The sequence below is a fragment of the Columba livia genome, chromosome 21 (genome assembly GCF_036013475.1).
Source record: "Columba livia isolate bColLiv1 breed racing homer chromosome 21, bColLiv1.pat.W.v2, whole genome shotgun sequence".
Classification (NCBI taxonomy): Eukaryota; Metazoa; Chordata; class Aves; order Columbiformes; family Columbidae; genus Columba; species Columba livia.
This window is the reverse complement of record NC_088622.1, coordinates 5,793,111-5,814,187: the sequence shown is the minus strand read 5'-3', so window position 1 is coordinate 5,814,187 and position 21,077 is coordinate 5,793,111. Positions and strand designations below refer to the sequence as shown.

Below are 21,077 nucleotides of genomic sequence, written 5' to 3'. Positions count from 1 at the left end.
GCATGTCCAACCAGCCATAGAGCTGTGTGTCCAGCTGTACATCCAACTCTCCGTGTGTCTGGTGGCTGTGACAGCGTCTGTGCGTCCAGCTGGACCTGCAGCTGTCCCATGTGTCCGTCTGTCCATCTATCTGTCTGGATGTGCAGCTGTCCATCTGTCTGTGCTCCCGTCTGTGTGTCCGTCACCCACCCAGGGTCCTGGGGGTGATTCAGGCCCTGTCCTGGCTGCAGACACACGGACGGGGCACGGACAGACAGACACATGGATTCTGGGGGTGGTGCTGTGATTTCAAGCCCAGGTGGACACACAGACAGTTGCACGTCTGTCCATGTGTCCGTTACCCTATCCTGGGAACCTGGGCGGGGGGTCAGACATGATCCTGACTTTAATGTCCCCATTTCCCCCCACCAGAGGGTTTTGTGCCCATTGTCACCCCTAGAAGAGTCCAAACCCCATGTTCCTGTTGGGTCCCCACCGGGTTGTCCGTCTGTCCCCATGTGTCCCCTCCAAGCACTAAGTGGGACAAGGGATGGGCTGGAGCCAGCACTGCCCCCCAGTCCCCCCCTCCCCATGGGGTGTCCCCATCTGAGCCCCCCAGGGGACAGCACAGGGCCAGGCTGTCACCGCTGCCTTGATGCCAGGTCACCAGCGGCTCCCTTTCCTCCTTTTATTAACCCAAACCGGGCTCCCCTCCTCCTCTACCCCACTCGCTGTAACACAGCGGGGGGGGGGAAAATGAGGGTCTCCCCCCCTTTAATCCCAAAACCCCATTGGCAAATCCTAAACGACATTTTTTTGTTGTTCTTTACCTTTTCATCTCAATTAGATCCATTTCCAATCAATTGCACCTTAAAGGAGGATTTCTGTAACCCCCCAGCTGAGCTGAGGGGATTCAGGGACCCCCCTCAGCAAGATCAGCCCTAAAGCATCATTTGTGGGGGGTCACCAAATGCCCACAGTGTCCCCCCCCCCGAACATCAACCATTAGAAAATATTGCAATTTATTCCATCTCTCTCCATTCAGAAATACACTTTTTACACCATTTCCAAGCAGCTTTTAAATAAAGGCAAAGTTGGGGGGGGGGGGGGCGCAGGAATCGCAGGAATCACTCGGGGGGCGGCTGCCCCTCCCCGGCTGTGGGTGCAGGGGGGGCTAAGGGGGTGTTTTGGGGTTCAGGGGGGGGTCGGAGGAGCAGTTCCCCTGCTGGGATGACCTGCTCGGGGTGCCAGGGGGGGCCGGGGGGGCCGTAGTGCTGCTGGTAAAAGTCCGTGTCAGCCTGGAACATGACGAGCGCCTGCGCCGTGTGGAGCCGCACGTGCTGCGCCAGGCTGGACGCGTCCAGGAACTTCTCCCCGCAGGAATCGCAGGCGTAGAGGATCTGGGTGTTGGGGTCTGCGAGGGAAAAAACGGGGGGAAAAAGGGGTTTGTGAGGCGGGGGGGTCGGAGGTGAGTGACCCCCCCCCCCCCCCCCCCGCCCCGTCCCGTTTCACTCGGCTCACCTGCTTCTTGCACTTGTTTCACGGCTTTGGTGATCTCGGCTTTCAGAGCTTCGGTCTCGTCCGCTGTCACCGCGGCTGCGACGGGGACAACTGGGGGGAAAGGGGGAAGGGGGTGAGGAGATGGGGGGGACACCCCGAGGGGAGCAGGACCCTGGTTTTGCCTGTTGTGGTGGTTGGGAGGGGGGTCTGGATGGGCTGTGATGATTCCCGGCCTCAGGTTATGGCAAAGGGTGCTGCACGCCATGGGTAAAACCCCCCTGCAGATTTGGTGGGGCTCCAGGCCCCCCAAGCTACACCCCAGGGATAAACCTCCCTTTGGGGGGGCTCTGGGGCACCCAAACTGCACCCCAGGCATGAACCCCAGTTTTGGGATGGTGCTGGGACCCCCAAGCTGCACCCCAGGGATAAACCTCCCTTTGGGAGGGCTCTGGGTCACCCAAACTGCACCCTAGGGATAAAGCTCCCTCTTAGGATGGCTCTCAGGACCCCCAAATCTGCAGCCTATGGCTAAACCTCCCTTGTGTGGTGACTCTGGGATCCCCAAGTTGCACCCCATAGATAAGCTGCACCCCAGGGAGATAAACCTCTCTTTTTGGGAGGGCTCCAGGACCTCCAACCTGCACCCAGGAGGATAAACCTCATATTTGGGACAGTTCTGGGACCCCCCAGCTGCACCCTGGGGGGATAAGCTTTGCTTTTAGGGCAGTTCATGGGGTCCCCAAGCTGCGTCCCCGGGATAAACCACCCTATTGGGACATTCTGAGATCCCCAAACTGCACCCTGGGGATAAACCCCCTTTTCGGATGATTCCTGGGCCCCGCGAGCTCACCCGTGAGCTGTGTGACAGCGGTGGCAGCCAGTGCTTCGGTGGCCAATGTCACCATGTCATCGGAAGCCACCGTGACGATATTGACCTCGTCGCCTTCCTCCGGCTCGAGGATTTTGATGCCGGCTTTGCCTTGATGCACCGTCTTCACGTGAGAACGCAGGTTGTCCACGCGGTTGAACCCCCGGCCACACTTGTCACACAAAAACGGCTTCTCCCCTGGGGATAAAATAAGGAATTTTGGGTTATTTGAAGATTTGGGGTTGTTAAAAGATTTGGGGAACCCTCGGCGGTACCCACCGGTGTGGATGATGATGTGTTTGGAGAGATCGCCCACGTTGACGAAGGCTTTGTTGCAAACAGTGCATTTGTGGGGTCGGATGTTGTCGTGGTGACGGATGTGGTTGGCCAGTTGACTCGACTGTACGAATCTGGGGAAGGTCGCCAGGGTTTTTGTCACTCGTGAGGACACTCCGGCACCTCCACCCACCCTTAAAAATCCGTGGGGATGGAGCCTCACCTCTTGCCGCAGCGCTCGCAGACGTACGGCTTCTCCCCCGTGTGCTGGCGCACGTGGGCGATGAGGGAGCTGGCTTGGGTGAAGGCTTTGCCGCAGATCAAGCACTGACACGGCTTCTCTCCTGGAGGGAAAAGATATGGGGGATCGACAACCCCAAAATCTCCCCAAAATCCCTCAGGGAAAAGAGCAGCCGTGTCCTTACCGGTGTGGATGCGGACGTGGCGCTGCAGAGCCCCCGGGTCGGCAAACTGGCGCTGGCAGTGGACGCAGACGTAGGGTTTCTCCCCACTGTGGATCCGGAGGTGCCGTTTGAGGTTCCCTGAGAGCAGAGGAGGCTCAGACGGGGGTACGGGGCCCCCGACACCCTCCCTCCATCCCTTCCAGCACCCCAGGAGCTCCCTCGGGAGAGCCTGTCGCTGTTTGCGGAGCTGGGATGGCTCCGCTGATCCGCAGATTGCGGGACAGCCCAAACGAACACCCAGTTTTTGAGGGGATGGAAAGACACCATCAAGCTCATCTGGACCCCTCTGGTGTTTTGGGAGACAGGAGGAGACGTCCCCACCCCCAAAAAGTGGATCAAGGGCTCCTGGCAGGAGCACCCTGGGTGTGATCCCATGGGAGACACCAGCCCGGCCCCACAGAGCGGGAGAATTTATGCACCATGACCGCAGCACCACAGTTTGAGGTTTAAACCCCTGTGTCCTGGCTGAAATCCTTCCTCTGATTCCAAATTCCCCCCGGAGTGGTTCCTGTCACCCCCAGAGCAGTTCCCGTCCCCCGTCACCCACCACCCTGCGCTACCTGACGTGGTGAACTGTTTGCCGCACTCCCGGCACTTCAGGGGCCCATCCGCGATGTGAATCTTCAAGTGAGCCTTCAAATTCCCCACCTGAGGACAGACAGATGGATGCAGCAAATCCCCCCATATCCCCACATCCCCCTCCAGAAGGGCCCAAACCCCCCTGGGTCCCAATTTACCACCCCCAGCCAACTCACCTGGTTGAATTTCTTGTCGCAGTGGGGACACTTGTGCTCCTTGTCGGTGTCGTGGGTCTCCAGGTGCCGCATTTTGGAGGTGGGGTCGGAGAAGGAGCGCCCGCAGTAGTCGCACTGGTAGGGTTTCTCGCCGCTGTGGACCAGCTGGTGCCGTTTGAGGTTGCCCGAGGTGGTGAAGAGCTTGCCGCAGTCGTCGCAGCGGTATTTGGCCTCCCCCGTGTGCCGTTTCTTGTGGAGGTTCAGCAGGCTGATGAGGCGGTAGCTCTTCCCACATTCCTCACAGCCGTAGGGCTTCAGCGGGCTGAGGAGATGAAACCATCAAACCAGGGGAAAATCATCACCAATCACCCCAAAACGAGCTCCATCGCCCCAGTGAAACCTGTCCAGATCCCACAGGATGGCTTGAAGCAACGCAAAAGGGAAGGATGGGGCAGAAAAATAATTCTCCTCCCAGACCAGCCCACCGTGCTGATGGATTTCACAAGGATTTGGGTTTTTGCTGCAAAAAGCCGCTTTCTCCGAAGGAACAAAGAAACAGGATGAGAGGAAACGGCCTCAAGTTGCGCCAGGGGAGGTTGAGGTTGGATGTGGGAACAATTTCTTCCCCAAAGGGCTGTGGGGCATTGGAACAGGCTGCCCAGGGCAGTGCTGGAGTCACCATCCCTGGAGGGCTGGACAGACGGACATGAGGTTCTCAGGACATGGGGCAGGGACAGGGCTGGGGGAACAGCTGGACTCTATGACCTTGAGGGGCTTTTTCAACCAAAATGATTCTGTGACTCTATAAGCCACATTTTCTTGGCGCTGTCGGTGTCTCTCCATGACTGGCACCATCCAACCAGCTCCCCCAGGCCGGTGCGAGAAGCAAAGACGCGGCAGCTCCTGCACCAAACCCTCCCGCCTTCGGCATCATCGCAAACCCTTTCCCCACTCAGCTCATCCCGGTGGCACCTCAGGGTTCCCGGTGGCCCCTCTGTGTCCCCAGCATTGCTGTACCTGTGTGTCTTCTCGTGGGCTTTGCAGGCAGCCGGGTCGGAGAAGGCTTTGTTACACTCCCGGCAGGAGAAGGGTTTCTCTCCGGTGTGGATACGGATGTGGCGCTTGAAGTTCCCGGTGTGGGTGAACTCCTTCCCGCAGTCCTGGGGACGGAGACGGGAGCAGACGCGGCCGGTGACACCTGATGTGTCCCCAGGGGAGCAGGGACCCTCACTGGGGACATGAGCAGCCTCACCTCGCACTTGTGTGTGACAGAGCCGTAGGCTTTCGACTCGGTCCTGTCGCTGTAGGTGCCTGAACGCAGCAGACGGGTTTCACCCAAGTTTTCCTGCCCGGAGTCAGTGCTCCCTGATTCATTATCTTCAGCGTTTTCTCCGTTTTCTAAGCGGGGTTGCTCTTCCTCAGGGATTTTTGCCTCCTCTTCATGCTCTGCCGTCACCTCCCCCTCTTCCTCCTTCGCTTCCAGCTCCAGCTCTGCAGGCAGTTTGAAAAGAGGGGGGTTAGAGGTCGGGAGCAGCATCAGCAATGCAAAACCTGCTTGTGTTTCCTAACTCTAAGCCCAGTTTTAAGGCAATGGGGATTAGACCTGTCCTACTGTACTTAGGAAAAACCCAGTTCTCCATCGTACCATGCAGGGGACAAAAAATCTACCCAGAGTCAGTTTATATTACAGGTTATTAGGCCTAAAATCTGAAAAAACCCTCAATATCGTGGAGTTCAACCGTTCCCCAGCCCTGGCACTGCCCCATGTCCTGAGAACCTCATGTCTGTCTGTCCAGCCCTCCAGGGATGGTGACTCCAGCACTGCCCTGGGCAGCCTGTTCCAATGCCCCACAGCCCTTTGGGGAAGAAATTGTTCCCACATCCAACCTCAACCTCCCCTGGCGCAACTTGAGGCCGTTTCCTCTGCTCCTGGCGCTTGTTCCTGGGGAGCAGAGCCCGACCCCCCTGGCTCCAAGCTCCTTTCAGGCAGTTCAGAGATCAGAAGGTCTCCCCTCAGCTCCTGTTCTCCAGCTGAACCCCCCAGGTCCCTCAGCCGCTCCATCACACTTGTGCTCCAGCCCCTCACCAGCTCCGTTCCCTTCTCTCCACTCGCTCCAGCACCTCAAGGGTTTTCTTGGCGTGAGGGGCCCAAAACTGCCCCCAGGGTTTGAGGTTTGGCCTCCCCAGCGCCCAGTACAGGGGAAGGAAACAGTGTTTGTGCAGCAAAACTCACAGTAAGAAAATTAACCGAGTGGAAAATGAGGGTTCAACCCTCACCCAGCTTCACTCCAGCCCCGCTGAAGGAAATGGGGGTCAGCAAAGTCCCCAGCGCCGCCCCCACTCACGCACCCACCTCCTGTTTCGGCGCTCGCAGGGACATTGCTCTTTGACGCGGGGCTGCCGCTGCTGACCACGCTCTCCGCCAGCTGCGGGGGGGCAGGAAATTCGGTGTTGGGGCCCTCCTGGATGGCAACATCTGCTCCTACAAGGGTCAGGGCGTCTTGGGCTCGCACGAGGAGACATCGGGCAGTGGGATGGGGTGTATCAGGAGGGTGACAGGAGGATTTGGGGTGTCTCACCTTCTTGGCCACCCAGCTGCTCTGTTTGTCCCTCGGGTTGTGTCTCTGCAATCATGGGTTTCTCTTCTGTCCCCTCCGGGTCGGGAGGAACCGGTTTTATTTTATCAGGATCACCCGGTGCTTCTGCTGTCGACGTCTCGTCCTTGACAGTCACCTTGTTGGCCCCTGCAAGGGAGGATGCAAAGCGCTCCAGATGCCAGAAGGGTTCTCAAATCTCATAAAAATGCAAGAAAACATTGATTTGTCAACTTCTGCCTCCTCATGAGGGGATTAAACCCCACATGGACGCCACTGATGCACCCAGTGCGTGGGTTTGGATGCGGACAGAGAGCGTGGCCACTTCCCCGGGGTGATTTCCAGCCTCCCCGGGTGAGGGAACGCGAGGAGGCTCCGTACCGGGGGCAGCGGGGGGTGATTGGCTCTCCGGGGGGTTCTCTGCCGGCACGGCGAGTGACTTGAGAGCGTTGCAGGCACTGACAATCTCCTGCATCTGGAGGAAACCCGCCACGGCCAGCACATCTTCCACATTGTCGCGGTTTAGGCTGAGCTTAGCCGTGTACATGAACTCCAAAACCTGACCCAGGCCTGGAAGGGAGGCAACAAAACCACAGATGAGCTCTCACCTCTGTGTGATTTTAAAAAGCCCAAAAATGCACTGAATTGCAGGCTGGAGAGCCCTGGGGCAACAAATCACTTCTTTTAAGCAGCAGGGAGGGATATGGGACGACCCTCTGCCTACCTGCTGCGTTGCTGATGTCAAGATGCACCACGTCCTTCTGGTCAACAAAAAGCATCCTGAAATACTCGCTGCAGGCGGCCAGCACGGCTTTGTGGGCTTTGAAGTCGATGCCGTCCACCACGAAGGTGCAGTCGCAGAGCAAACCCAGCTGCCGCTGCTGGTTCAGCTGTTCCAGGACTTGTTTGCTGTGCTGGGGGAAATCCATGGCTGCGGGGAGGAAAAGAAACAGGAGTGGGGTGAGACGGGTGGCAAAACCCTGGTGCTGTGTCAGAAGGAGCCACAAAACAGGACAGAACACAAAGCCACAGAAAAACAACAACTTGACCAAGCTGTTCACTAAAAAAACGTGGCCAAAAAGCCAAATTTCAGCTTCTTGCTACAGCCATCAGTCTCCCCCACCAAACACCACCCCAAAACCTCCCCTCAAACAGGCACAACACCAGCGTGGGGCTGCAGAGAGCGGCAAATGAATGGTCAATATATTATTTTGCCACCCTAACAGCACTTAAAATACATTTATTGCTCCTGAATCGCACCAAGCCGTGAGCAGGAATGGTCTTGCTTCTGCAAACACAAGTGCCACCGTCCCTTCATCATCAAAATCTTCCAGCTCGTTTTAGGTGCTCGCGTCGTACATACTGAGGGATGTTTATTTTTGTGTTGTGTGTTTGGAGGGAGTCATCCCCATCTGGAGCATGACTTTGGCTGAGGAATGCTGCAAATTCCCGGAAACACAGCAAAATCCCATTTTTCAAGCAGGTCCTCGTCAGCAAAGGTTGAGGCGCAGCAGGAGCTCGAGCTGCTCACGTGTGTTGGGAGTTTTCTCCTGCATGGCGCAGGGTAAAGAACAAATGGCTCTGAGTAAGGAATGAAAGGTTTTGGGCAGAGAACACGGGGTTTTCGCTCAGCTTCACTTTCCAAAAATGATTCCTGTGCGGGCCGGAGGGATCTTTTCATCAATGGGTGAGGGAGGAGGAAGCAAACGTGAATTTATCCGTACTTATTCATTTGAGGAAAACCTTCAAGTTCCAATTGCTGGAAGAAACAAAGTCACGGTCGGGGAAACGCTCCTTGTTTTGATGCTCAGCATCTCTCTGATGGTTTCCAGCTCACAGCAATTGCTTTTCCACTATCCCAGCTCTTAAAACCAGCTGGAAATCTCAGGTTTGAGGAAAAGTGATAGGTTTGGATGCACATAAGCAGGTCAGTTCCAAGAACCTGAGAGCGTGTGTAACGCAGAGTGAGCCGAGGGAGCCTCCTCCTGTCTGCTGCCAGTGCCAGCAACGCGCTCGGCGAAAAACCTTCCAGCCCAAGCATCCATCTGGCTTCCAAAATCATTCCTGGGGAGGATGAGAAGCCCAGACACCTCCGACAGCATCGGATCCCGCACAGAGAGGGTGTTTCACTCCCAAAAGATATGATTTGCCTTTGCAATTAACTCACCGCCACGACTTTCCCCCAGTTCTTCAAATATCAGGGTGTTTTTAACCAAACGCCCACAGCCTGATCCAAAATACATCCCTCAAGAGCCAGAAAAATCAGTGTTTGGGTCAAAATCTGCCTAAACCCCACATACGTCTGACCCTGCGAGATTTGCGGAAGAAATTTAGGGGGAAAAAGGGGCAGATTCTTGCAGCAGGACGAGCAAAGCTGCCTGTCATACATGGAAAGCTCAGCGCAGCAGGATCTGAGAAATCACGATGGTTTGATGCACTAAAAACCTATTTTTGGTAATTTGTGGGAAGCACTTTGCATCTGAATGACGATTTTTATCACTCACCGATCAGGCTTGCCTCAGCTTCGTGCCCAAGCTTTGCAAAGAAGGAAAAGCCCAAGAAATTTAACTCCTCCTCCAAAAAAATCCATATTTTCTGTGGTTCCCTCTGTAATATCGCATTACAGCTTTGTTGGTGCACATGAGCACAGCAGGGCCGAGAGTGAAACGAGCTTTGTGTCACCAAAACCCAGTGACCAATGTTTCTCAACACTTTAATACACTAAAAGCCCTGACTCCAAGCCTTAAAACCCTCAAATATATGGATCAGAAAACCCCACATTGCACCCAAAATGCCCCCCCGGTTCCTTGTCACCACTTGGGCAGGGGCAGTTCGTGGCTCCAGCACCAAGATCCATCCCCATCGCCGACCAAACGGGATGCACCAAAATGGAGACGAACCCAGGGAGGGCAAATACCACGTCTGGCATTGCCGGTCCACTCAACCACTAAATTAACGAGCCCTCGTCGCCTGAAAACCCCAGGTAAGCCCAGCCCAGAGCCCGAGCTCACCCCTGTGCTGCGCGGAGTGGAGATATCCCGAGGAGCGAGGCGGCTGCGGCTCTTCTACGGAGTTTTCCCCCTTCACAGCGCTCACGTCAGTCTCTACACAGCCATCCTGGGACCAAAAGCTCCGTTTTAAAACCTAAACCTCGTGTGTCAAAGGCACCACAGTCCGATGTCACCGACCCAGGACTGGGCACCCCCCAGTTTTGCTGTTTCTGAGACACGCGAGCACCGTTTCCCCCCCCCGACGTGGCTGTTGAGTCTCTCGTTACCCGATTAATCACAGAAAAGCTTCATTATGAGAACACCCACGCCCACAGAGATAAATACAGCAGCGAGAGTCCCAGGGAGCTTCCCACATGACCCCTGTTAAGCTCTCTCGCTTATTAATCACATTAATCTCTCCCCATACCTGCCATCCAAGCATCTAAAAAACCCCAAAGCCTCAATAAATCGGTAAAAAATAATGTTTTAAACATTGCCTGTTACAACCCAGCCACCCATTCTTATGCTGAGAAGATAAAAAGGACGAGGGGGTTTATTTTCTGCCTACCGTCATCTCCCTTCTTGCACGTGAGCAGCTGCAATCCGTCCAGTCTCTGCCAAGGGGAGTCTGTCCTCATTTCCAGTAACCGATTCTGCAACATTTTTAGTTAAAAAACATGAAATTGAGAGCCGATCGGACCAGCGCATTCGAGGTACAGATGTGCTAATAATACAGATTATGAAACAGAGACGAGCTCTGGACTTTGCGGTCGGCGGCAAAACCGGAAAGCGAGCTCGTCTTCAGCTGTAAGGAGAGGAAAATAGTCAGAAACTAAAACAGGAAGGAAAGAGAAGTGGTGAAAAGGAACTAAAAGGAGAAAGACACGAGGAGAGAGATGAGTAGAGACACTCCAGACCCACCCCAAGTGAACAGACGCCCCGCAAACCCCTCAGTTATTTAGTTTTTGGGTCCAGGGATGTGCTCATGCGGCTCCTGACGTGGCTGCAGCGGGCAGGGAGCCAGCGGAGCCACCGAGACCTCGCAGATTCCCAGGTCTGCCAAGAAAATGAGCTACAAAACATTCACCTTCTTGCAAAAAAAAACACCCTTGGAACGCTGCCCAAGCGCTGGAACTTCAGCAGAGGCTCCTGACGTGGAAATGCAATCAAGGAAATGTGGCTTGTCCATAAAAATGTGTCATCTGTGCCCAAAAGGTGACGCCCATGGAGGGCAAGTACAGCCGGTCCGGGCTGTCACCGGGGCAAAAAAGATACCAGAAAGTGAGAAAAACCCTTTTTAGCCTTGAGTTGCTGCACGATGCTTTGAAGTTTTCTCCACTCATGCGCTGGTGACCCCCCTGACGCGCAGGCAGACGGCTCGGGGACTCGTCTCAGGCCGTGGTGGCCACCAGGGCTGTGTCCCCCGTGTGTCCCCAGCGGCCGGCGGCTGCCCCGCGGGTCGGGGGACAGGGCTTTGCTCCTGACCTCGCCCCAAAATCCCCCCACGGCTCCGTGGGGACACAAACATCTCCCATGGACACCCTGGGAAGCGAGGGGACCCCAGCAAATCCCAGCGGCGCCCCCGTCCCCCTCACCACAACCCCGCGTTCCTTCAGCACCGCGGCCTCAGGGGTGTCACACGGGGTGAAGGGCGCAAATCGGGGGGAGAAGAGCTGCCACAGCCCCTCCGCGGTGCTAAAAAGATGGGGGGATCCCCAAGCAACCTCCCCTCAAAAAAACATACCGGGGTCCCACCCCCAAAACCGCTTCTCCCGGGGGTTCTCCCCTCAGGTGGCGAGCTGGGCCGCAACCCCTTCCCCTCACAGCCCCCGAGCCCCCCCGCGCCTCAGGCCTTCCAGTCCCCTCACAGCCCCTCCCCGAGCTCCCTGCTGCCCTCCCCGCCCCCCCCGCCGCTACCTGCCATGCCGGGCCCGGCGGGGGCCGCGCATCGCCGCCCGGGGCCCTCACCGTGACACCGACCAGACAAAGGGCGCCGCCATCTTCGCGCCGGGCGGAAGCGGCGTCTCCCTCCTCCGCCCACCCGCGGCCCGGGGCGGGGAGGGACCCTGCGCATGCGCAGGTGGGAGAGGGGAAGCCGGTCACGTGGTACCGCCGGGATTCTCGCCCTGCTCTCCGGAGCGCCGCCATGACGGTGCAGGGAGGGCGGTGCGGTCGGCGGGGTGCGGGGTCCCGCTGGCCCGGGGGCTGCTCCTGCGGCTCCGTGAGGGGCAAATGGCCCCTGTTCCACCGCACTGTGTGCCCCTGAGGGCTTTGGTTCCCCCCACAAAGTTACACACGCCCCCCGAGATGTGCCAGCAGGGCGAAGCGTTGAGCAGCCGCCATTGTGAGAGCTGGACATCTCCACAGGGAATTACTGCAGTGTGGTGGTGCCGGGGGTCAGCACGGGCCAAAAGCTGTAAAATCACAGAATAATTTTGTTTGGGAAAGCCCCTCAAGATGAAGAGTTCAACCATAACCCACCCCTGGTGCTGCCCCATGTCCTGAGAACCTCATGTCCGTCTGTCCAACCCTCCAGGGCTGGTGACTCCAGCACTGCCCTGGGCAGCCTGTTCAATGCCCCACAGCCCTTTGGGCAAGAAATTGTTCCCACATCCAACCTAACAATGTTGCCTCATGGTGGGCAAATCCCCCGCGGTGGCCCGAGTGTCCCTGCGTGGCTGTGACTGGTGCCCATCGCAAGGAACCACTGAGTTTGGACAGCCCCAAACACATCATATTTATTCCTGTTATCCACCTGCTTCCCCCTAAGGCTGGATTTCCCATCCTGCCTGCCAAAAATGAGCCCAAACCAAGCCGCTGTTTGGCACTGGGGCTGTCCCTTCCCAGCTTGGAAATCTCCCCTGTGCAAAACCTTTGGAGAGAAAAATGTGGGTTTTGTTTCTTCCTCCTTTTTCTGGAGCTCTGGGGACAAGGGCCACTCACCAGATTGTCACCACTAGATGGCAATCGATGACCATAGCGGGTGGCTCCATGGGTGCTCTGGGCACCCAGGGGTGGCATTTTGGGGCAGAGGAGGCACATCCCATTGCTGAGGAACAACAGGCATTCCCGCCTTCATGGCTCCCATGTCCTAAGATCTGCTGGGGGGGGCTTTTATAGTCATTAAAAGCTTCTTAAATAACTTTTAAACATTTTTGCGGTGGTAGGGAGTCCCCCAAGTGACCAGCAGTGACAACAGACAACACACCGGAGGAGACGATGGCAGAATTGTGTGCGTTTGTACGTGTCCCCACCGCTGCAGGTGTGTTAATGCAAGTCACGAGTTGTATGGGGACAAACGGGGACGAGGTGACCTCGGCGCTGGAGCAGCAACACGAGCCATGTGGCAGCTATAAACAGCCCCGCTGTTGTTTGTACACGTGGGGGGATGGAGCCAGACTCTCACGGGGGGGATTTCAAGCCCACAAAAAGGAGCCCTTGGGTTTGGCAGCTGGTCTGGGACCGTCGCCCTGGCTCGTGTCGCGGGTTGGGGACTCCCCGCCGGCGCTGGGTGCAAGTGGGCGAGGGGAGGAGGGGGTTTGGTGACCTTCCAGGTGGGCCGGTGGCCGAGCGGCTGAGGGAATGGCTCAGAAATAGAGCGGTGAGGAAGAAATGAGTCAGCCCAGGCTGGAAATAAACGGGGCGGCGGGCACCGGAGGGGAGCCCGGGCGGCTCCTCGCCAGCAGTTTTGTCGGGAAGGAGGAATCGTTTGTGGTATCACTCGCCAAGACACCGAACCCACAGCCCTTTTGCGGGAAAAGCATGAAGAAAACATTTAAAAAGACGGAGGAGGCAGCAGGCAGGCGTGCTCAATAATTTATCACAAGCTGTATATACAGAGACGAGCTCCAGTGGAGGGTCAGGGATGGGAATGTTGCTCCTGGTGCAGCTCCGGCCACACCGGATTGTCCCCATCGACCCTCGCCAGAGCTGGGACCCCCTCCCAAATTTATCCAGTGGATGATGGGACGTGTGTCACCAAAACAACCCCTTGCCATGGCTCTAACCCCATGGGGCACGTTCCCCTTCCCCACCCCACATCCCACCCCCCTCCCAAATTATCCAGGTAATTAACAAGGGAAACAAGGGGCGAAAAGGACCCCCCTGACCCCTCAGATCTTGATCTCAGTCCGGAAGGTTTGCTGGACGTGCTCGGTGTGCTTGCTGGGCTGCCGCTGAGCACGGATGGTCAACGTGCCATCGTCCCCCAGCGCCGACGACACCGACGTGGGGTCCACGTCTTCGGGCAGCTGGCACTTGTGGGTGAAGGTGTTCATGACGGTGCCGTCCGCCGCCAGCTGGGGAAAAGAAAATCGGGGGGAAAACAGGTGATTTTGGGGTGCGGGCAGGATGATGGTTTGTTTTTAGTGCCCTGCTGGCGGTCGTGCCTTGTGTGTGGTGTCAATATTTGTCTCCCCATGGGGACAGGCGGGACGCGGGTGGCAGCTGAGGGGGGACAAAGGTGCATTTTATTGTTGTTCCTACCCCCCAGGAGAGGGGAAATTACGGGGCATGAGTTTGTGGGGTCAGTGGGCTTCGCTCCTGCGAAATATGGGGCAAAAAGACAATGAAATGGTAAATTAAACCCTAGTGGGGTTATGGCTGGGACTGTTAAGAAACTGGGTGGGAGTTGGGGGGTCCATGGTTGAGCATTTTGGGGGTGAGCGGGGAGGGGGGGAGCACCCACCTTCTCGGCGTGCACCTCGATCTGGTTGTTGGAGGTGGTGACGATGATGTCCTCGGGGGCGAAGTCGCTGACATCCACTGTGAACTGATACGTGTTGCCCAAGGTCTTCACCGTCCCGGTGTTGCCAGGTCGAGCTGCTGGAGATGGGGGGGTCACAGCCGCGGTTTGGGGATCCCCAAAAATGCCTTTTGGGGTCACAGCCACATTTTGGTGGGGACCCTCCGTAAAACTGGCTCTGCCCAGGATGGGGAGGTGTTGGTGTGTGGGGAAGAGGCAGCACTTAAAAATACGGTGAACCCCCCCTAAAAGTGGCGACCCCCCAAAAACTCACCTGGGAACCCCAAGGTCTCGCCGCGGGGCCGGACGAAGCTCCCGAAAAGCTCCATGCGGTGCCAATGGGTGAAATCTGCGCTCCGATCCAAAAGCAGACAAGGATTTTGGGGTCGTCCACCGCTTCCCCTCAAAACTGTGACCCCCAACTCCCACTGGGGAAGAAGAGCGAACCCCCTTCCTCTTCCTCCTCCCAGCGAAGATGAAGTAAGGCCGGTTGCTTCGGGGGGGGCGGCTTGACGAGCTTTTTAAAGCCTCGTTACGGCTCCCGGCCGCCTGCCAAACCTCTCGTAAAACGGGCTAAATTTAGGTCTTGCGACGGTGGAAATTTTTCCCCCTCTCCGTCCCCCCCACTTCAGCGCCGTGGAATGCGATGGTGCCGTTCCTGCCTATTATGAAGGAATAATAATGATAATTAATTAAAATACTTATTAAATACTCCCTGCCATGGGTTGTACTTGGAGGTGGCGGGGGGGGGACAAACCCGGCTTGCTCCAGCCCGAGCGGGTCCGTCGGCTTCGTCAAGGTCGTTTTTAATGAGCTCGTTTGCAAACTCAGTGCGGCAGCAGAGGCTGAGGCGGGTGGATCAGTGAGGGGGTGCTGAAATAAAAGAGAGGGGGGTCTTGTCCACCAAAATATCCCCAGCATGGAGCCCCCCATCCCTGGGGGGCCACGGGGGGAGCAGGAGGAACAGAAGGTGCTGGTGTCAGAGAAGAGCTGGAGACCCTGTCCCCGCGCCCGGAGGAGGCTCAGAGGTGAGACCCCCACCCAAGCGAGGGGACTTTGGGGGTGTAGGGGTGTTCGGGGGGCTCACCACCCCGTTTCCCCCGCCCAGGGTGTCTGGAGGGGGTGAAGCGGCTCCTTTTCCGTGTCGGGGAGGACTGGTATTTCCTCTTCATCCTGGGGAGCCTCATGGCCACCATCAGCTTCGTCATGGACATCCTCGTCTTCAGGCTCTACGAGGGTAAACAGGGGGGTTTCACCTGGCGTTTGGGGGTTCACCAAGGACAGGGAGGGGGTCTTTTTTGGCAGGGGGGTCCATCTCCCCTCCCGATGCTTCCTCCCCAGCCCACCGGTGGCTTTACCAAGAGCTCGGTGACGTCTTGGTGCTCAAGTACCTCTCGTGGACCATGTACCCAGTGGCACTGACCGCCTTCTCCACCGGCTTCTCCCAGAGCATCACCCCCCACTCAGGAGGTGAGCCAGCTGCACCCCAACCTCCTCAGCTCCCCAACACTCCCCCCTCTTTTAGGAGACCCCTAAAATTTAGACACCCCACCTTTTTTGCCAGGTTCTGGCATCCCGGAGCTGAAGACCATCCTGACGGGTGTTGTGCTGGAGGACTACCTGGCCATCCAGAATTTCGGAGCCAAGGTGGTGGGGCTGACCTGCACTCTGGTGGCCGGCAGCACCGTTTTCCTCGGCAAAGTGGTGAGGGATCCCCCCCGCAACCCAGTTCCCAGTTCCAGCCAGTTTTGGGGTGGTGGGGGGTGGCCACTCAGCGCCACGTCCCCCCCAGGGTCCCTTTGTCCACCTCTCCGCCATGGCCGCGGCCTATTTGGGGAAGATGTGGACCTCGGTGACAAAGGATTATGAGGTAGGGGTGCTGCCTCCCAAAAAATTTAGGAGAGCGCATTCCCCTTCCCCCCCAAATTAAGGGGAGTTTTATTTACCCCCCTCAAAAACCAAAAAATTGGGGTTATGGCAGAACAAGTTCAAGCAGAACGAGATGCTGGTGGCAGCACAAGCCGTCGGGGTGGCCACGGTTTTCGGGGCGCCCATCAGCGGTGAGAACCCCCCCATCCCACCTTGTGGACCCCTAAGTCCCTCTTCTAGAGATCCCCCCCCTCCTATTTTTCCAGGGGTGCTTTTCAGCATCGAGGCGATGTCGTCCCACTTTGCCGTGCGGGATTACTGGCGCGGCTTCTTCGCCGCGACCTGCGGCGCCTTCATGTTCCGCCTCCTCGCCGTCTTCAACAGCGAGCAAGGCAAGGCAGGGCGGGGGCACCCCCTTTCGCCCCAATGGGGGGAGCTTGGGGCATTTTTGGGGTGCCCACCCCCGAAACCACCCACTCATCCCTCTCTCCTCCTCCAGAAACCATCGCTGCGATTTTTAAGAGCAACATCACGATTGATTTCCCTTTCCACCTAACAGAGACGTTCTTTTTTGTGATTTTGGGGTAATTTATGTAGTTCTGCCCATACCCCTGCCCGCACCCCTGCCTGCACCCCTGCCTGCACCCATCCTGTCCCCACAGGGTCGTTTGCGGGGTGCTGGGCTGCGCGTACCTCTTCTGCCAGCGCTGGCTGCTGGCCGCCGTCAAGGACAACCGGCTCACGGGCAAGCTGCTGGCCACCGAGTCCGTACCAGGCGTCCGTCTGTCTGTCTGTACCCTGCGTGTCTGTGTATCCACCTTGGGCAGCCTGTGCATCAATCGCGTGCACCTGTGTGTCTATGCTGTACACCCTGCGCCTCCACCCTGGGCACCCTGGGTGTCTGTATGTCCCCCCATGCACCCCATGTGTCCATCTGTCCCCTTCACGCACCCTACACATCCACCCTGTGCACCCTGGGTGTCCGTATGTCCCCCCTGCCGTACACCCTGGGCATCCCTGTTTCCCCTCCACGCACCCTGAGTGTCCGTGTGTCCCCCTATGCACCCTGGACATCCCTGTGTCCCCCCCATACACCCTGTACATCTGCATGTCTGCCCCATGCACCCTGGGCGTCCATCTGTCCACTCCATGCACCATGGACATCCGTCTGTCCCCCCCATACACTGTACATCTGCATGTCCGCCCCATGCACCCTGGGTGTCCGTCTGTCCACTCTATGCACCCTGGACATCCATCTGTCCCCCCCATATGCCCTGTACATCTGCATGTCCACCCCATGCACCCTGGGTGTCCGTCTGTCCACTCCACACACCCTACATGTCCATCCTGTTAACCCTGGGTGTCCATATGTCCCCCCCACACACCCTGGGCATCCCTGTGTCCCCCCCCCACACCCCTCCCATCCACCCCACCCATCCTGGGTGTATGTCCCCCCACGCACCTCATCTATCCCTCTGTCCCTGCATTCCCTCCCAATCCGTCTGTCTGTCTGTCCCCACACCCCCCAGCGCTGCCTCTCCCCCTCCAGCAAACCCATCTACACAGCGCTGGTGGTTCTGCTCCTGGCGTCCATCACCTTCCCCCCCGGGCTGGGACAGCTGATGGCTTCCCGGGTGAGTTTGGGGGGGGACACAGGGACCAGGACCCCCCCCAGCCAACCCAGTGGGTGCTCAGGGTGTCTGTCCGTCTGTCCGCCCCAGCTCAGCATGAAGGAGTATCTCACCTCTCTCTTTGACAACCGCACGTGGGGTGCACTGGTCCCCAACGCCTCCGCTTTCCCCCCCCATCGCGTGGAGCCGGGGGCGCTGTGGCAGGAGTGGTGTCACCCCTCGGCCACCATCTTCGGCACCTTGGCCTTCTTCCTGCTGATGAAGGTAGCCATGCCCCCCCCCCCCAAATCCCTGTGTGCCCCCCACCCCTGAGATGGTGTCCCCAAGGGGGTGAGCCCCCATTCCCTGTGCTCCCCCCCCCGCCAGTTCTGGATGCTGATCCTGGCCACCACGCTGCCCCTCCCCGCTGGATACTTCATGCCCATCTTTGTCTATGGTGAGTTGGGGGGCTGCTGGCCAGGGGGGGCAACCAGCCCTGGGTGGGGAGCCAAGGGGAGCATTTGGCCTTGGGTGGGGGGTACAAGGGGGCAAACAGCTTGGGAGGGGGGCAGCCAGCTTGCGGGGGGGAGAGGTATGGGGGGCATCTCACCTTGGGGGGGACATCCAGCTCAGGGGGGGCTATGGGGGGGTCATCCCGTCCTTGGGGGGACATCCAAATCTGGGGGGGATATAGGAGGGCAGCCAGCCCTTGGGGGGGACATCCAGGTCTCATTGGGGCTATGGGGGTGTCATCCACCCTTTGGAGTGGGGGACACAGCGGGGCAGGGGATCCATCCAGCCATGGGAGGGGGGGTACAGTTAGTGGGTGTGGTGGTTAAGAGGTTCTGTCCAGCCCGGGGGGGGGTCACATCCATCTCCAAGTGGGGTTCAGGGGTTCTATCCAGCCCTGGGTGGTGGGGCATCCAGGTCTAGTGGGGACTATAGGGGAGTCATCCAGCCCTGGGCGGGGGGGGCACAAGGAGGGTCATCCAGCCCTTGGAGTGGGGGATACAGGGGTTGCATCCAGCCCTGGGGGGGTTTATATCTAGTTGGGGGGGTTGGTAGTTAAGAGGTTCTATCCAGCCCAGCCCTGGGTGGGGGGGGTCACATCCATCTCCAATTGGGGTTGAGAGGTTCTATCCAGCCCAGGGCAGGTACACCCACTCTGAGGGTGGTGGCACAATGGGGTGCTCACCTCCAACTGCACCATTTTTGGGGGGGGGCGGGGTGGAGGCACTGCTGGGGGTCTCCCCATCTTCCCCCCCCCCCCCCCCAATTTCAGGAGCCGCCATCGGGCGCTTGGTGGGGGAGACAGTGGCCCTGCTGTTCCCCCGTGGGCTGCATTCAGAGGGGGCCCTGCGCCCCATTATCCCCGCTGGCTACGCACTGGCTGGTGAGTGGGTGGGGGGCACCCATGGGTGGGAGGACGGGACACCCACCACCCCAACACTAACATGGGGGATGGGTTTGTCCCCGCCAGGCGCTGCCGCCTTCTCAGGCTCGGTGACACACACCATCTCCACGGCCCTGCTGGTCTGCGAGGCCACCAGCCACCTGGGCCACCTCCTGCCCGTGGTGCTGGCCGTGCTGGTGGCCAACGCCATCACCCAGAAAAACCAGCCCTCCTTCTACGACGGCACCATCATCGTCAAGAAGCTGCCCTACCTGCCCCCCATCCGCAGCCGGCACATGGCGTGAGCCCCCCTCACCCCAAAAAAAACCCACATTTTGCAGTGATTTGCTGCGAAATGATGGAAATTTGGGGGTTTTATGACTCACCAGTTCCTACCGAGTGGTGGTGGAAGAGTTCATGGAGCGCCGGGTGGTGGCCTTGGCCAAGGGTGGTGGCTTCCAGGAAGTGTTGGTGGCCTTGGATGCGTCCACCGATGCCGAGTACCCCGTGGTGGAGAGCGCAGGTGGGGTGTTGGGGTGCAGGGGGGTCACTGTGACCAGCAGGGACATGTCACCAAGGTTGTCCCTGTCCTCCAGGGTCACCCATGCTGGTGGGCACTGTCAGCAGAGCCCAGCTGGTCACCTTCCTGCAGAGCCATGAGCATCCCCAGGCACCCCCGGGGGAGAAGGTAAATTGGGAAGGTGGGGGGGGAAGCGAGCACCGCACCACACCCAAAAAAGTTGCTTTTCCACCCCAAAATTAATGTGTCACCTTCCTCAAGCTGGCCACCGCGGGCACACTTGGGGACAGCTGCACCATTGAGCCCATCATGCTCCAGCTCTCACCATGGACGTCCCTGCACCAGGTTTGGGGGGGGGACACACAAGTGTCCTGATGGGTCCAGGAGCCACCAACCCCCCCCAGCTCAACCAGGGGATGCAGTGGGGGTGGCTCTGTCCCCATGTGTCCCCGTTGTCACCTCCCCAAGGCCCATCACCTCTTCGAGATGCTGAAGCTGCAGCGCATCTTCGTCACCCGGTCCGGGCAGCTGGTGGGAGCCGTCAGCCGGGTGGAGGTGACAGGGGGGCATGGGGGGGGACAAAGGGGTGACAAAGAGGGGGACAAGACCCCACCATCCCTCCTCTGTCCCCCCGCAGCTGCGCAGAGCCATCGAGGAGCTCGCCAACCCCAAGTGAGGACTTTTGGGGACCCCAGGGATGTCACCCACAGAAAGAGGGGGTGGTCCTGACCCACCCCAGGTGACGTGGGACCCCCGCAATGGGGGAACCCAGGCGTCCGGGCTGCGGGAGGGGGCGCGCGGAGCGTGCTCTGGCATTAAACATGTCCTCAGTGCTTCCTCCTCATCATCATCCTCCTCCTCTTCATCCTCCTCCTCTTCCTCCAGTCCCATAGGGTCCATTTTGGGGAATCCCCCCCCCCAATGCTCAAAACCTCCCAAATCACCCCCAAAATGCGCCCAGCCCCAAAGTACCCTGGTCTCAGTACCCTCCCCTGCCATGGCCATAATTATTGCTGCATAATTACCCTTAATTATTGCAATTAATAAGGGGAGGGGGGTATTTTACAACCCCAAAATCTTGGGGGAAATTGGGGGCTGAGCCCCTCGCCGGGTCTTTGAAACCCCCAAACTGGGGTGCAGCATTTTTTTGGTGGGGGGGGGAGGGAAGCAGAGGGTGCGGCGGGCGCTAACGAAGCCATAATTAAGCCCGCGGGGTAATTAAGCACGGCGGGGCAGGTTGGGTGAGGCAGGCATGCCTGGGCGCAGCCGGGGGGAAGCGGGGTCAGAGCTGGGGAGACACCCCAAAAATGGGATGGGTGCTATGGGGGGGGGGGCACAACACCCATGGGTGCTGCCCCCCCTCCCTGGGGATTAGGGCAGGAGTTTCAACCAAACCACACCAGGAATTGGGGGGGAACACCCCAAAGTCGCCGTGCCTCAGTTTCCCCATCGCCCTCATCCCGGTGCTGCCCAAATCCGGGGTGTCCCCCCGCACCCCCCAGACTTTAAGCTGGGGCTTAGACCAGCCAACTGGTT

General features: G+C 58.4%; 3 protein-coding genes across 5 annotated transcripts; 1 reads left to right on the top strand and 2 right to left on the bottom strand.

Moving 5' to 3' along the window:
• Window positions 1–984: 984 nt before the first annotated feature.
• ZBTB17 (zinc finger and BTB domain containing 17) lies at window positions 985–11,461 on the bottom strand. Its single transcript, XM_065037653.1, has 17 exons — window positions 11,323–11,461; window positions 9,974–10,058; window positions 9,427–9,532; window positions 7,140–7,346; window positions 6,797–6,985; window positions 6,401–6,565; window positions 6,175–6,303; window positions 5,074–5,312; window positions 4,839–4,981; window positions 3,843–4,143; window positions 3,648–3,735; window positions 3,049–3,165; window positions 2,847–2,967; window positions 2,627–2,757; window positions 2,330–2,545; window positions 1,501–1,590; window positions 985–1,393 (listed from the first exon to the last, which is right to left on the bottom strand). Exons 2-17 carry the CDS (start codon window positions 9,977–9,979, stop codon window positions 1,107–1,109), a joined length of 2,535 nt encoding a protein of 844 aa, XP_064893725.1. The 5' UTR covers window positions 9,980–10,058; window positions 11,323–11,461; the 3' UTR covers window positions 985–1,106.
• A 1,744-nt stretch (window positions 11,462–13,205) lies between these two features.
• HSPB7 (heat shock protein family B (small) member 7) lies at window positions 13,206–14,695 on the bottom strand. Of its 2 annotated transcripts, none has more exons than XM_021295290.2 (3): window positions 14,424–14,695; window positions 14,093–14,229; window positions 13,206–13,703 (listed from the first exon to the last, which is right to left on the bottom strand). In XM_021295290.2, the coding sequence occupies exons 1-3, from the start codon at window positions 14,476–14,478 to the stop codon at window positions 13,518–13,520; spliced, it is 378 nt and encodes a 125-aa protein (XP_021150965.1). In that variant the 5' UTR covers window positions 14,479–14,695; the 3' UTR covers window positions 13,206–13,517. The 2 variants fall into 2 exon arrangements, with proteins under 2 accessions (XP_021150965.1, XP_005508027.1); XM_005507970.3 differs by having other exon boundaries at window positions 14,093–14,226; window positions 14,424–14,634.
• Window positions 14,696–15,043: 348 nt separating this feature from the next.
• LOC102097414 (chloride channel protein ClC-Kb) lies at window positions 15,044–20,385 on the top strand. Of its 2 annotated transcripts, XM_065038144.1 has the most exons (19): window positions 15,044–15,177; window positions 15,258–15,386; window positions 15,491–15,619; window positions 15,714–15,853; window positions 15,942–16,019; window positions 16,131–16,209; window positions 16,285–16,410; window positions 16,518–16,602; window positions 16,681–16,782; window positions 17,568–17,652; window positions 17,740–17,913; window positions 18,016–18,085; window positions 18,911–19,021; window positions 19,109–19,322; window positions 19,411–19,544; window positions 19,618–19,709; window positions 19,803–19,886; window positions 20,010–20,096; window positions 20,179–20,385. In XM_065038144.1, exons 1-19 carry the CDS (start codon window positions 15,069–15,071, stop codon window positions 20,215–20,217), a joined length of 2,067 nt encoding a protein of 688 aa, XP_064894216.1. In that variant the 5' UTR covers window positions 15,044–15,068; the 3' UTR covers window positions 20,218–20,385. The 2 variants fall into 2 exon arrangements, with proteins under 2 accessions (XP_064894216.1, XP_064894217.1); XM_065038145.1 differs by lacking the exon at window positions 16,681–16,782.
• Window positions 20,386–21,077: the final 692 nt, after the last annotated feature.